The 14,775-nt window shown below is 56.5% G+C and overlaps 2 protein-coding genes across 2 annotated transcripts in view; one reads left to right on the top strand and one right to left on the bottom strand.

Moving 5' to 3' along the window:
* Positions 1–7,460, top strand: part of LOC111149562 (N-acetyltransferase 10) — a 37,507-nt gene extending 30,047 nt beyond the window's left edge. Inside the window, exons 22-29 of the mRNA XM_022506659.1 lie at positions 391–487; positions 565–675; positions 1,773–1,945; positions 2,432–2,551; positions 2,914–3,012; positions 3,435–3,508; positions 4,137–4,220; positions 6,644–7,460. Of these exons, the coding sequence (XP_022362367.1) occupies positions 391–487; positions 565–675; positions 1,773–1,945; positions 2,432–2,551; positions 2,914–3,012; positions 3,435–3,508; positions 4,137–4,220; positions 6,644–6,755 (870 nt within the window). The 3' untranslated portion in view covers positions 6,756–7,460. The remainder of the gene's footprint in view (positions 1–390; positions 488–564; positions 676–1,772; positions 1,946–2,431; positions 2,552–2,913; positions 3,013–3,434; positions 3,509–4,136; positions 4,221–6,643) is intronic.
* Positions 7,461–11,802: 4,342 nt separating this feature from the next.
* LOC111150043 (ankyrin repeat and BTB domain containing 2) overlaps positions 11,803–14,775 on the bottom strand; it is a 179,549-nt gene continuing 176,576 nt past the window's right edge. The window contains exons 16-17 of the mRNA XM_022507363.1: positions 14,613–14,726; positions 11,803–13,472 (exon numbers count right to left, since the gene is read on the bottom strand). Of these exons, the coding sequence (XP_022363071.1) occupies positions 13,275–13,472; positions 14,613–14,726 (312 nt within the window). The 3' untranslated portion in view covers positions 11,803–13,274. The remainder of the gene's footprint in view (positions 13,473–14,612; positions 14,727–14,775) is intronic.

Genomic DNA, 14,775 nt, shown 5'->3' with positions numbered 1-14,775 from the left:
GAGTTTTGTAGGGTTCCAAAAACGTGGACTGGATCACTTGGAATTTAAGCCGTAATGACTCTGAGTTCAGACTCTGACCTGATGTGTGCAGGTGGCTCACTTCGTGGGTCCAGAGCAGACAGCATTCTCGGATGATCTGAACCGATCTGCTCTGCTGCCGTGGTACCTGCTAGGAATTCACAGAACCGAGTGGCCTCTGACAGCTGTCATGCGGGAAATGGGGCTTTGTGGAAGGTGCAGGCCATGTGCAGAGGGCCCTCTCCCAGCTGGGAGGAAGAAAAGGCCAGGGCAAGCACCACATCTTCCCGCTCTGCCTGCTTGCTCTTCAGCAATGACAGATGCTTCAGAAAAGGGCGCTCTTGGTGCCAAGTAGGCATTTGTGTTTCACAGAATGACCTGACCGGGGAGCACTCATGCATCATGCTGAAGACGCTAACTGATGAGGAGGAGGCTGACCGGGGAGCCTGGCTCCCGGCCTTTTGGAAAGGTAAATTGGAGGGGAAGGGGGGCAGCGAGGTAATAGGAAAGGGGCCCCCACACCTCTGACTGTGTGTGGTACTCCAGACTTCCGAAGGCGGTTCCTAGCCCTGCTGTCCTACCAGTTCAGCACCTTCTCTCCCCCGCTGGCTCTGAACATCATCCAGAACAAGAACGTCGAGAAGCCAGCACAGCCAGGTGAGCAGCAGGCCGGCATGGACGGCTGGTGGTGGCAGATCTTGGTAGGTTTCGTGGCGGGAGGAGGTGAGGTGAGCATGGTGGTCCAGAAAGAAGGCTGGATTAGGAATTTCAGGAATTGAGGGACAGGTCCTAGGCATCTCCCACTGACACCCCCCACCAAACTTTACCTTAGGGGCCCCAGCTCCCATAGTACCTTCCATCTGTATAACAAGACTTTGGAGATGTGATCTGATTTCAGATATTAAATAGGGTCATACAGGTAGTTAATTATGGAACCTGATTTAAATCCTGTGAGCTCGGGTAACCGGCTCAGTTCTGAGGCTCAGTCTCCTCATTGATGAAATTGTAATAAGAACATGCGCCCCTTGGATGGCTCAGTGGGTTAAGCCTCTGCCTTCGGCTCAGGTCATGATCTCAGGGTCCTGGGATTGAGCCCCACATCAGGCTCTCTGCTCGGCGGGGAGCCTGCTCCCCCCGCCCCTCTGCCTACTTGTGGTCTCTGTCTGTCAAATAAATAGATAAATCTATTTAAAAAGAATATGCGCCCCAACCTGACGTGGCTGACACATGGGAGATGCTTTGGGCATATAAATCCTGTTTGAATATTTAAAAGTGGACCTGTAGTATTAACAGCTGTAGGTTGGTTTTTCTTCCAGTGCTCATTATGTATGTGTGTCTTTTTTTTTTCCCCCCAATTATATTTTAATGGAAAAAGCTGTGTTCCTTATACTGGGCAGAGCACACACTTTATGTGAAGCTGGGTCCCGAGGAGAAGGACCCAGTGGAGAAGGAGCGTTTTTTGGTCTGGTGTGTTGGCATGGAATGCCGAGCAAGGGGTGCGTGCCAACCGTCCCCATTCCCTGGGTGGCCCAAAGCTACCTCTTCCCTTGCAGGATGAAGGTCAAGGCTGTCTGGGGCTGTGTGTTCTGTCAGTGGGCAGGTGCTTTCAGGCGGCTCCTGTCCTGCTCTGGTTCAAGGCCCCATGGAGGAGCAGCTATTGGCATGCCACCTAGGGACCATTGTGTGTGTGATGTGGGGATCGTGTCAGACCCTGCAAGGGCATCTGGCCTCCTGACCTTCTGTTGCATGTACAGCGCTGCGCCGGGAGGAGCTGGATGCCCTCTTCCTCTCCTATGACCTGAAGAGGCTAGAGATGTACTCCCGGAACATGGTGGACTATCATCTCATCATGGACCTGATCCCGGCCATCTCCCGGATGTATTTCCTCAACCAGCTGGGGGACCTGTCCCTGTCGGCAGCCCAGTCGGTAGCTTATCTGCTGCTTGTGTGCTGGGTGACGGCTGGGATACTTGGATATAATTTTGTGCATTTAATTCCTTGTAGTTCTGATCGTGGGTAGCGTTCTCCCCATTCTATGGCTGGGGACACTTGGACTCTGAAGGCGGTCATGTGCCCGGCCATACAGTTGGCGCGTGGAAGAGCTGCGCTCTGAACCCGTGCCCTTCCCGCGCCACCACATCACCTTGATTCTGACTCTAGCTTAGCAGAGGTCAGGGGCACCCTGAACTTCTCATGCGGTTCTTGTCAGGATCATCAGTCTGGGGAGCTCAGGAGGGGAGAGCACTTCTTGGTGGTTTCAGGAATAGGATGAAAGAGGAGAAGCCAGAATAGACCGTGCCGGTCGGATTTTGATCCAGATGGCTTTGGTCAAAAGAGTGACTGGTGCTTGGTGCCATTTGAATGGGCGAGGGCCTGTCCCGGTGGCCACGTCAGCAGGTACTCCATCCTCCAGGCTCTTCTCTTGGGAATTGGCCTCCAGCACAAGTCTGTGGACCAGCTGGAAAAGGAGATCGAGCTGCCTGCAGGCCAGCTGATGGGACTTTTCAACCGGATCATCCGAAAAGTTGTGAAGGTAGGAGCAGCCGGGGGCGGGGTTTTGGGCAGTTTCCAAATAATTTAACAAACTCGCTCTCTGCCTTAAGAGAAATAGATGTAACATTTGGCCATATTTGTTGCAGGTATTTTCTCTCTCTCTCACATGCACACACGCACGCACACACCTAGGGGCGGGCTTCAGCTGTGTCTCTGCTGTTCTTTGCTTTCTCCCAGAGGCAACACTATTAGGGATCTGCTGTCTTTCTAGTCTGTGTTCTTGCCCTCTGACGGCGAATGTGTGCCCTCTGTGCTGCGTGAAGTGGGTGCCGAGTGACTCGGGGGCAAGGGGCTGGGAGCCGGCTGCGGCTTCATCTTCCGCGCCCGGCCGTCGTCTTGCAGCTGTTCAGCGAGGTGCAGGAACGGGCCATCGAGGAGCAGATGGCGGCAGTGAAGGACGTGGTTATGGAGCCCACTGTGCGGACCCTCAGTGATGACCTGGTACGTTCCCACTGAAGGCCTGGCACTGCCGGCCGTGCAGCCCTTCCCCTGGGGGAGGGGTGCTCCGCCCTGACCCCCGCCAGTGGTGGCCGTGGTGGTGGCCTCCGTGCTCTGTGGGTGGAGCCAGCGCGAGCTCCCCTCTCCCGGCCTGGGTGCGCCCCAGCTCCCTCCTCGACGTGCGAGTCCCATCGGGTGCGTGCATGCGTGTGTGCGCGTAGTCCAGCAGCAGCTGCTAACAACTTCTTGTTTGTCCTTCTGGACTTTTCCAAATGCACATCTTATATTCCTGTGTCTTTGGTAAGAGCTGTCCCTGACGGCGGGATGTGTGCTGGTCACAGAGATCTTCTGTCCCCTCCCCTTTCTTCTGAGCTTCCTTCTCGGCTTGCCTCTGACCAACTCTGTCTCCGGGGCTTTGACCGCAGGATGAGGCAGCAAAGGAATTCCAGGAGAAACACAAGAAAGAAGTGGGGAAGCTGAAGAACATGGACCTCTCCCAGTAAGGCCCCTGAGTGACTTATGGGGAGCGAAGGCTTTCAGGACCCTCAGAAACTGCCTGTGGGCCTCTTCTGACCCCCTTCCGGGCGCCCTGGCAGCTGTGGCGTGGCACCCTTCCAGAAGCACTCACTGCTGAAAGCTTCCTCCTTCACTCTTTGCAGAACTTGGAAGGATTTTCCTTCAGGCCCCTCAGGGAAGAGGGGGGATGCTGATTGATGAGCAGCCACTTTTAATGGCCACTTTGTGGTTGGCTCTTGCATGTGAATGTGTTTGAAGAAAGGATTCTGCTGCCTAAAGCAACCAGACCCCTTGCTGTGGAGCCCTTTGTGTGCTCGGACTCTTCGTCCCCCTCCGCGTGGCTGTCCGGGTGCTCCTGGAGGTGGGAGTGAGTGACTGGGGGGGCGCCAGGAGGCTCTCCTGGTGGGCGGGGAGTGGGAGTCCGGGCAGGCCCGGTGCCCCCCAGCTCCAGTGAAGCGCCCGGCTGGAGGAGCTCAGCTCTGCGCGGCCCCTGCCCTCTGGCTCGCACTGACCAGCCGCCGGTTTCCCTGGCAGGGTGTGTCTGAGGAGACTGTTGCCACTGTCTTCTTTTGAGCAGGCTCTGAGATTTCCTTTTGTTAAATTTTGTTTAGGTACATAATCCGTGGGGATGATGAAGAATGGAATGAAGTTTTGAACAAAGCTGGGCAGAATGCCTCCATCGTCAGCCTGAAGAGGTGAGGAGGGCCCCGTGACCTCTGACAGGAGAGGCTTTCTGGCTTTTGTGCCTCTCTGGTGACTTTCACTAGGAGATCGGGCTTGAAGCAAAAGCTTGGAGGGACAAGTCACTGCTCTTTTTCCTTGGAGGGTCGCTGCTTTGGTATCCAGTCTCCTACAGCTGAGGCAGGGCCGTGGGGCTGCTATGGGCTGCAGTGCGGTGTCCTGTGCACCCTCCGAACAACAGCGTGGCTCTTCTGTCACCAGCGCTGCTTTAAAGATGAAGTGACCAGGACTGTAGGGTGGAGGCGGGGCTGGGATGGGGACCAGGTGTGTCCACTGGGAAGGCTGGAGTTTTACCTTCAGGCCAAAGGTTCTCCAAGGCTTAGGGCTTGGAGTTCCTTAGTGTCATAAAAATTGAGGGCCCCCAAAGGGCTTTTGTTTACGTGGGTTGTATATTTCAATATTTCCAGTGTTAGAAATGAAAAACAAAAATATTCATCCAAAATTAACAGTCATGGATTTGTTATTGATTTATTTTAAAAAATACTCCCCTGCCCCCCAAATCTTAGAGTGGCAGTTTTGTTTTAAGATTTTATTTATCTATTTGTCAGAGCGCGAGCGAGCGCGTGCACAAGCAGGCAGAGTGGCAGGCAGAAGCAGAGAGAGAAGCCGGCTCCCCGCTGAGCAGGGAGCCCAATGTGGGACTCGATCCCAGGACCCTGGGATCATGACCTGATCCGAAGGCATCGGCTTAACCGACTGAGCCACCCAGGCGTCCCAAGTGGCACGGTTTTCCATTCTGCAAAGCGGTACTGTCTGGCGTAATGGGAGGCAGCTGGCTCATCTGCCTCCGCCTTCCGTCTGGTGCCACCACATACCTCGTGGCCTCTGGAAGACCGGCGGCTGTGAGAGCGCGGAAGTGAAAGGCGGCCGGGGTATTTATATTGTTAGGAAAATAGTTTCTACCTCGGGCCCACCTGGAAGGGTGGAGGGGATCCCAGCAGGCCTGGACCCTGCTTTGAAAACCGTTCCCTCCGGCTGCTCTTCTGCATGGGGGAGCATCTGTAGATAATGGCTCCTCGGGCCAGAACCTTCCTCATCATCCCTCGGGAAGGGAGTGAGGTTTCCCTGCCCTGGGACTCTGGAGATGAATGTCCACGTGTGGTTTGGGGTTAATAGGGAGGGCAGTTCTTGGCGTTGCCATAGGACGGCATCCCTTAGAGGATATATTTAAAAAGACGAGTCTTGTGATTCTAGCAGCTGAAGATCCCAGAGATCATGATGTCCTCTGCAATCTCCGTAAGCTCCTGTGTGGTCTTGAAAGTACCAGCGTTGATGTCAGCCATACTCCCCAGATGCTCTCAGATGTGGCACGAGAGCCCTGTCAGTGTGTCCTAGTTTCTGGTTCGGATGATACGGCAGGGGCGAGCCCGGGGCCCGCGACGGCTCCAGCCTTGAGCGGGGCTTTGAGCGCTGCAAAAGGCCAGGGCACGTGCTTGGTGTGGCGACTGCTGGGTCCTCCCTCCTCAGAGCTTGGCTTTGCCGGCTGTTGGTTTGGCTCTTCCTGCTGGTGAGGGGCCTCCTGGATTCCCTGCCCTTTGTGGTAGTTCATCTGCTTGAGAGCTCTGAGTAAATCGTGCTCTTGGAGGTAAAAACACTGATTTCTATCATCCTGTTCTTTGAGGCCTTGCTTTTTTATGAACCTCCCCCCCCACATCCACGGGAGGTCACTTCATTCAGGTGATGTTAGTGGTCTGTGGGTGGAACTGTTCGGTCTCTCCTCAGAGGGAGGTGTTTGTTCCTGGGGCAGAATGCTGCCGTAGAGGATCTTTACCCTGTGAGGGGGTCGGAGGGCGGCGGCTGCTGAGTGACTCCAGCATGGAACTGCCAGGCTTCCGCTGGCCGGCCCAGACCTGAGTTACTGCTGCTTGGGTTTCCCTCTCCCTCAGGGGAAATAAAATAATGCCACGTCGCAAAGTGTTAAAGGTTCTCCTGGGAGTCTCCTACTTTGTATTAGAGACTGTCCTCGGGGTCCTTGGGGTAATGTGTCTGGTTTCCAGGGTAATCTCTAGTGGTGAGCACTGGGAGCGAACCCTCCTCCGGACACCGGAGATCTCCCTGTGGTCCCGGGAGCGGGGGATGACCGGTACTCCACAGAGAGCTCTGCTTTCAGGGGTTGGGAGAGAGATTTGTTCCCCTGTCCGAGGAAGAGCCCGGTCAGGGCAGGAAGCGGGTTGGCATCCCCCAGCCCAGTGCCTGGCATGTGGGCAGCTTGCAGAGAACATTTGTGCCGAATGTCATTAATGTTCCAGAAGGTGGAAACCCTTCCGGACAAAGCAAGCCTAAAGCCAAGCAGTCTGAACGATGGTACCGATCTGTGGATTTCATTTTCTTTCTACTCATGGTTTTTTTGTTGTTTGTTTTTGTTTTTTTTCTCCAGTGACAAGAAAAGGAAGCTGGAAGCCAAACAGGAACCCAAACAGAACAAAAAGTTGAAGAAAAACAGAGACCCAAAGAACAAAAAGGATTGGAAACTGAAGCAGAAGAAATAGGAAGAACGTGGGCACCTGCGGCTGCCGTGGGAGGAGAGCGCCCTGACTCTCTGGCTGGACCGGGCGGCGGCCTGGATTGTTAAAGGCAGCAGGAGCCTCCACCGGCCCTGGAGACCAGCCAGGAATTCAGTCTGTGGCCTGAGCTTGGCTTAAGGCGACATCCCTTCCTGCTGGTCCACCCAAAACTCGATGGTTAGGCAAAGCTCCGGCACTGCCAAGGACTGGTCTCCCTCCCGCACTCCAGGTCTCTTTTCCCCTATAAGTTCCTGTTTTGCTCTGGGCCCAGCTGTGTTAGCTCCTTCTCACACGTGTCGACACCGCACTGACTCTCATCCCCTCTGAGGCATTAAGCACACAGCTTTTCGGTGATGCTCGGGACGCTGCCAGTGGAGCCCTGGGCCTCTCGCCGTGGCCTTATCCAGACACCCCAAGGCCTAGAGCAGCAGGAGCGCTGCCTGACCAGGTGGCTGTGGCAGGTCACTGTTCTGTGCCCTGGGCTTTGCCGTAAACTGTTCCACTCCTGCCTCTGCAGGACCCGTGTCCCAGAAAAGCCTGAGGTCTTAATTTAAGAAGAATCTGGCCTTGAGTCCCCCAGGTTGATTATTTCATCTATTTGGGAAAAAACTTAGGGCAAGACTCTTTCGCTAGCCAGGGGGAGGGAGGGATAGAGAATCTATTTTTTAATAAATAACAAGCTGGAAAGACCCAACTGCCTCTGAGTGCTCATTGACTCCACGGAGCTGGGGGTTGGCCTTGCCCTGTTTCTTCTGGAGGACCTTGGCTGCCGGGTAGACTTCAGAAGGTGTTAGTGCCAAGGCCAGGGAGGGCAGTGGCCAGGGCTTACCAACCCAGAATCCTGTGGGAGAAGTGGCCGGCACCCACCGTGCTTGCGGGACAAGCTTCTGAGGGACAAGCTGTGGCACCTAGAAGCTAGCCAGCTGTGCTCCCTGTGGCACCTGGCATAGCTAGCTGGCTTCCGGGTGCCACAGGCTCCCCCCTGCCCCAACCCCGAGCTCCTGTCCGGTCGTTTGGTTCCTTCCTTCTGTTGGGGACAGAAATGATGTGGTGGCTTCACACATACTTTGGTTTGTGTGTTTGACAGTAACAGTGCTGGATTTCAAAGTGATACTAAGTGTTGAGCCTGGAGGGCCTCTGCCGGTTTCCTTGGGCTTGTTCCTCAGCCCTGTCTCGGAGTGCGAGCGAAGCTCCGGGTGCAGGTCCACTCAGTTGTGTCCTTGTTCTGATCCTGTTTCCGGTGCCGTACATGGCCGCTGAGGGCAGTCCTGGCGGCATCAGTCTCCAGCTTCCGTGCTCACTCTTCGTTTTATCTGGAAAAATTCACATTTAGGCCTTGGTTCCTGATCTTCCTTGTTTTTTCATAGAATTGAAAAGGACTGGTCTTCCATGAGTCCAAGGACCCTTTCCTCCGCCATGATGTGTAATCCAGGTTCCCAGAAGTCTTAACACATGGCAGGGAAGGTAGGGAAGCTTCTGGAGCAGAGAGGATTAAAGGCACACTGCCCGGAACTCACAGCCACAGCAAGGAGAGCAGGCTCTGCCTGGGCTAGGGACCCCTGTACCTTGTCTACACAGGCCTCGGGACCTTTTGTCTCCTGGATCTGCAGGTGTCTGCCTGCCGACCCCCCGTCAGGTCTGCAGAAAGGTTTGCTGAGAGGGGCAATAAGGACTAATTTCTGATCCGCTTTTTCCAGGTGAGTGCCTGAGCCTGACTTTCAAGGAGGATTTTCTTAGGAGAGATGCTTAAAAGCAAAGTCAATCCCAGATGGTCAGAGCTGGATGGTTTCTTTAAACTATCCGGCCGTGTCATCCCATGGTTAGGGGGGCCCAGCCCTTGAGTGGCCTCTCCAGCCCCGAAGCCTGGCTCGTGCTCTGCTCCAGGATGCAGGGAGAGGTGCCCTGAAGCCAGACCTCCTGGCTTCAACCCTGCTCTGTCCGAGTCTCGCCGTGACCCGGGGCATGTCACTCACCTGCACCTGCTGTCCAGTCGCCTCTGTAAGATGCTGCTGGCAATGATCGCTCACGCCTCCCGGGCCGCTGTGAGCAGTGAGTGGAGCCGAGTAAGAGGAGCGGACCATGGTGCCTGGTAGGCGGCAAGGGCTCCAGAAGTCTCGGTCACGTGCCCGTGTTCATATAACCAGGTGAGCTGCTTGGTGACACACAAAGTGCTAAGACTTCGCTTTGTTCTAACAGCCCTAGGGGAAGAGCCCCACTTGGGCAGCAGGAGGGTGCACCTGGCGGTCAGACCTGTTGGGCCGTCCGGCTTCCATCAAGGTTGTTCTTCGCCTCTCTGAGGCCGCCTCCTCTCTGCACGCAGAGGAAGCGAACATTCGCCTACTACCTACGGTCCTGGCCCTTTTCTTGGCAAAGCGAATGTTCCGAAGCAGGTCCCTGCACTTGGGGTTGTGATCGCAGGTTCTCCTCCGAACCTGACAAAGCACACCTCCCCCAGACTGCCATCTGGCCCCCAGACAGAGTGACATCTGTAAAGCCAGGCTCTCGGGAAATGTCCCTGGTGAAATGGATTCAGAAAGGCTGGCTATGAATGCTGCTGTCACCGGGACGGGAAGGGGCTCAGGAAGCCTGAACAAAGAAGATGCCTAAATGGGTTTCATCATCCTCCAGGCCCCTGGCCCCGCAGCCCCCTGGCCCCCCCGCAGCCCCGAGGCCGGGACGGGCTCCCCACGGCCCGCTCCGGGGCTTCCACTGCTCGTCTGGCTCCAGCCTCCCCAGAGGACTCCAGAGTGACCGGGAGGTGGACACAAAGAGGGCTGTGGAGGCTGGGGAGTGGAGGAGTTAAGTGACCGCCGCCTTGGAAAAATGTAGACTCGTCGTCTGCGGGCCGTTAGACCTGGCTGCTTGCCGGGGGCTGCAGGTCTCAGCCTTGGGGAGGGAATACCCCGCCTGTGGGCGGCTGCTTAAAGGGGAATGTGGTCTGCAGAGGGGTGGGGTGGCAGCAAACGGAAGGCCCGAGGGTCTCCTGTGGTGCTGTAGGTGGTTCGGCCGGGGAGAGTTTCCATGGTCCTGGTGTCTGACTGGCACCGGTAACCAGCAGAGCAAGGAAACGGGGAAGGAGGGGAAGGCAGGGGATCCTCATGTCTGGAGAGGGTTTCCTCTGGGGCCAAGGCCCAGGCTGCAGCTGCTAAGCGCCGGATTTTCATCTGCAGGGCGGTCGCAGGAGACCGAACTCCCTCTGGTATAGAACTTGCTTTCAGTCCCTTGTTTCCCAGGGACTCCTGTGAAGGACAAGTTTATTTTCTCTCCTCCAGCCTGCCTTTGGCTGCTAGTAGCCTGAAGAGGGCAGCTGGAGATGCCCATGCCTCCCCCTCCCCCTCATGCTCTGGAGCAGTGGCCCTGAGGAGGGGGCCCAGCCACCAGGGCTAAGGTAAGGCGACCAAACACCTCCGCTCCTGGTCCTCCTAGTCCCCTTGGAAGAATCTGATTTTTATCTATTATTATTATTTTTTTAATTTATTTATTTGATAGAGAGAGAGAGAGCACAAGTAGGCAGAGAGGCAGGCAGAGAGAGAGGAGGAAGCAGGCTCCCCGCTGAGCAGAGAGCCCGATGCGGGGCTCGATCCCAGGACCCTGAGATCATGACCTGAGCCGAAGGCAGAGGCTTAACCCACTGAGCCACCCAGGCGCCCCTCTATTATTTTTTAAATAGATTCCATGCCCAGCGACGTGGGGCTTGAACCCACGACCCTGAGATCAAGACCAGAGCTGAGATCAAGAGTCGGATGCTTAAAGGACTGAGCCACCTAGGTGCCCCTCTATTATCGAAATGCTTTCTTAGTGTGTTCGGCTACATATAGGCTCAAAGGGGCCCCATCCCTCCCTTTCATTGCCTTCTCATTAGCCTGCCCGCCCAAAAGAGGGTGGCTGAGCTCTCTAGGTACTTGACTGAGGCATATCCTATAGAGGGGCACAAGGAGTGGGGGTGAGACCTGTGAGGAGTGTGGACACAGGCCCGTGGAGGGAAGGGTAGCCACTCACCCCTGAAAGGTAGTCACTGTGGATGGCAAGTGCTGGGCAGCGACAGACCCCTAAACCAACCTCCCAGGGGCCTCTGCCCAGGGTGGTGCCAAGGGGCGCACCTCCTCCCTGTGGCCCCAGAGGGCGCCATGGGTCCATGCAGGGTCCCTCCCCTACCCAGGCCAGGAGCCGAGGCTGGGCCTCAAGCTGCCTGACCTGGGCCCTGTCCCGCAAAGCTGGGCATCAGGCCTTTCCTGGACTGACACCAACTGACCCCCTGAGGTCTTGATGCTGTCCCTCAGCTTCTGAGTTCCGGCCTATTAGTTACTGAACCACAGCCACCCAGGCCAGTGTTTCTAGTGACTGTAGAAATTTTCCTGTCTCAGGTAGCAAACATTTAAAAAACCTTTCTTTCTGCCTGGACTTCGTACCCGAAACAAACTATAACCTGTCCCAGAAGACCCTTGGGCCCGAGTCACCGGCTAACTGTCCTCTCTCCATTCCCAGATGGCACAGACCAGCTTGGGCTCAGCTGGGCCCAGAGGCAGCAGCCACTGAGGGACAGGTGCCCCCTCATCAGGGAGAGAAGGCCTGGCCTCCACCTCGCCGGCCACACAGGTTTGGACCACACAAGAATTGCAGACGTTAAGACAGCCCTAGTAGTAGTTCCCACGTGAGGGCCCTGGGGGTGGCCTGGGCTCAGGGAAGACCAGAAAAGCCCCTGACAACCATCTTACTCCTGGCAGGGGCTCCCATCACTCCACACAAACCCCTTTTCTGTCCTCATAAATGGCACATAAGTATTAAACACAGGAGAAGGATTTTCTATCCTCAGCTACCTTGTTTGACAGAAGAGGAAAAGTAGGGCCCAACAAGGGCCAGCTCCAGGCTCAGGTTCTGGGTGAAGAGTGAGTGTGTGTGTGTGTGTGAGTGTGTGTGTATGCGCGGGGGGGTGGGGTGCAGGGTAGTTGTAGCTGGAGGGGCTGGAGGCCTGAGTAACCAAGGAGTTAGCCCAGCTCTGAGCGACCCTCTAGCAGGAGTGACAAGACCAAGGTCATTGTTAACAAGTGTTTATTGTTAATAAAACCATGGTACATTTACAATAAGTGACATTAATGTATAGTTACAGTATCATACAATATTACAGCAATAAAATAACGCCTATTCCTTTGTACATCCAGCTCAAGCAGCTAGTCAAAAATATTTTCCAAGACTGTAAGCCTCTGGGGGCTTTTCAAGGTAACCAAAGTGACGCCTCCTGAAGCGCCAGGGCTCTCGGTGAATAAATAGTTTTGAAGGTGCAGCCAGACAGCCCAGAGAAGGCTCGACCCAGAGCAAGCCGTCCGGATGCTCCCCCAGTGTCTGGTCGATAAATGCGACAGGCGTCCTGCCTGATGCTCGGCTCCACCTGGGAGAGCCCGGGGCTACGGGCCCGGGAGGCAGGACAGCTGCAGCAGGTCCTCGGCTCGCCCCACTGCCCCACCCCTTCTACACCTGGACCCGCAGTTCCCACAACCAGTGCCCTGCTTCCTGAGCCCCCGGGGCAGCCTAACTCTAGGCTGGGGGTTCAGGATTGGCCTCTAAAAGCAGCAGCAACAAAAGCTGAGGCCAGCAGGCTCGCCCATTCCACCCTGTGCGCTCCATGCCGCCCTTGGCTCAGCCAGGAAGTCCGCGGGCATCAGCTGGGGAACTGCCTTTTCACACTAACGGAGCAGGGGTGTGCTCCCCCGAAGGAGGGCCTCTGTAGGCCTAGACATCGATGAAAATCTGGCTCTAAGTGACCCTCTGGGCAGGGATCTTCAGACCCTGGAAGGCTCACATCACAAAGGCACAGCCTTGAGGAAGAAGTTCAGGGATTTGGGCAGCCTTTCTGATGTGACCTTGAGGGGAAAAAAATAGCAGTTTCTGCATGAAGTGGCCTGGGGCCCCGAGTCTGTGTTCTCTCCCTTCATCAGGATGCCCACACCCCCAAGGGCCCTAGCTGGGACAGTCTGCGCTTGGGGAGGCCTTGGGATTGTGAGTGGTCAGAGCCTCCTGGAAGGCATGGTCAGAAGCGGTTTCAAGCAGGGGTGAATCAGGAGCAGCCACAGACCTCCAGGAGAGAAGGGGCACGCGAGGGTGAGTACACGGTGGCCCTCAAGGTGCAAACAGTGTGGGGCTTGGGGGTAGAGGGAGGGGCTGCTTTTTGGCCTTGTCTGCCCATCGCTCATCAAGCAAACCACCTTGGGGCAGAGGGGTTGAAGGTGGCGCTGCCCAGTGACAGGAGGGCTCCAAGCACATCTACCTGCCCAAGGACAGATCTACGCCAGAGGGAAGATCTGCAGAAAGGGGGGAAACTGAGTCCCATGAGCCTGGCTCCAAAGAGGCCTACAACCAGTGCCCCCATCCCACCCCCGCAGCGGGGCCCCGACCCATCCGTAGGCCCCAGGTATGTACTTGTTCCAACTCCCCCATTAGCACCTGCTCCCACCCCCCAGGGATGCCTCAGCCTGGGGGGTGTGCAGCCCTGCTGTGCTGCCTCTACCCTCAGACCCGGGAGGTGATGTAGACTGAGTGAAGGCGCTCGGCCAGGGTGCTCTGCAGGTCCTGCAGGGGGTCCAGGCCCTGCACCTTGCTGTTGCGGCCATAGATGAGCTGCCGGAAGGAGTCCTGCTCCAGCAGGGCCTTCATGTGCTTGAGGAAGAAGCCTTCACAGAACAGGGCCAGTTCAGGGGCGTTGTGGATCTGGGAGGGGAGAGGGAGTGTGAGAGCTGAGGCCTTTGCACAGCCCCACCCCGTCCCCAGATGTCGCCCAGGGGCTGGGGGCTTTCCCCTTATCTGGACTCCTTCCATAATTCTCTCCTCCGGATGAGACTAATCTGGGCTCAAATCCCAGCTCCACCACCAGGAACATCACCGTACTTGGCGCCATTGTTTTCTTTGCCTACTTTCCACTGCTGCCATTACTGAAGGGTGGCCGTCCTTGTGGGGGCAGAAGCTCCCTTAGCAGTGCCGGGGATGGGGAGCCCAGCCTGAGCCCAGCACCTGAGCAGTTCACCCGGTGGGTGCTCAGTTAAGATTCTAACTCAACAAATACCAAGTGTCCACTCCGGGCCAGGCCTCGGACACCAAATTCTGGGGCGAGGTCCCTGCTGTATGCTTAGAGCTGATGGTTCTACTTTGGGAGACACAGAAGCCAGAGAACCAGGTAAGGTCACAGCAGCTGGTGGGCAGCGCTGTGAGGACAAGTGGCAGGTGCCTCATGGTAAGCCGGGGGCTGTGGCGGCAGCTAAGAAAGCCATGGGGCAGGTAAAGAGATGTGGGAGGGGTCCTAAGGGGCCGGCCGGTGTGGTATTAGCCCGCAGAGGAAGCTTCATGGAAGGGAAGCTTTAAGTAGAGAAGTGACAGTCTTAACACTTGTCCAAGACCCTGGAGCCTGCAGAGTGACAGCCAAGCAGGGTGAGGTGGGCCCAGGTCATGGTCTGGAGAGGGGAGGCTGGGTGGCTTGGGGCAGGGTGGGCACAGCGGACATGGAAGAGAGCGGACAGACTGCTGATGTGTTCACAGGGAGGAAGCCAGTCAAGATGGGGCAGGTTAAAATACGTGTAACTCCCAAGTTTTGAGCACGAGCACCTGAGCCAGTGGCTGTACTGTGCACCGAGGGGGTAAGGTCACAAGAACAGGTTGGGGAAAAAAATCAAGGAGGAACCTAAGGAAGTGATCTAACACGGGGAAGCTCAGCCCTTTGGCCCAGGCCCCCCAGCCTGGGAAGCCTGCCTCCCGGGCTGCGGGGAGCACCGCTCACCCCCCTGCAGTCCTTCCCGAGGCTGCTGAGGCCCCGGAGGAGCCCAGCCCGCGGGAGGCAGCAGGCAGCATGGCGCTCACCTTGGCGTACTTGTAGGTGTTCACGGCACTCTCCACGCTGAGGGTCTGAGAGCACAGGATCTCGCAGTGTCTCTGCAGGGCATCCAGCTGGAACAGGCTGGCAGCCGACAGCAGCTGGTGGGGGAGGCAGACGTGGCCTTGGACGTGGGCAGCCAGGCCTGTG

The sequence above is a fragment of the Enhydra lutris genome, unplaced genomic scaffold, assembly GCF_002288905.1.
Source record: "Enhydra lutris kenyoni isolate GAN:26980312 unplaced genomic scaffold, ASM228890v2 scaffoldscaffold22, whole genome shotgun sequence".
Taxonomy (NCBI): Eukaryota; Metazoa; Chordata; class Mammalia; order Carnivora; family Mustelidae; genus Enhydra; species Enhydra lutris.
Note: the sequence above shows the minus strand (reverse complement) of the source record. Positions and strands in the feature narration are given on the sequence as shown.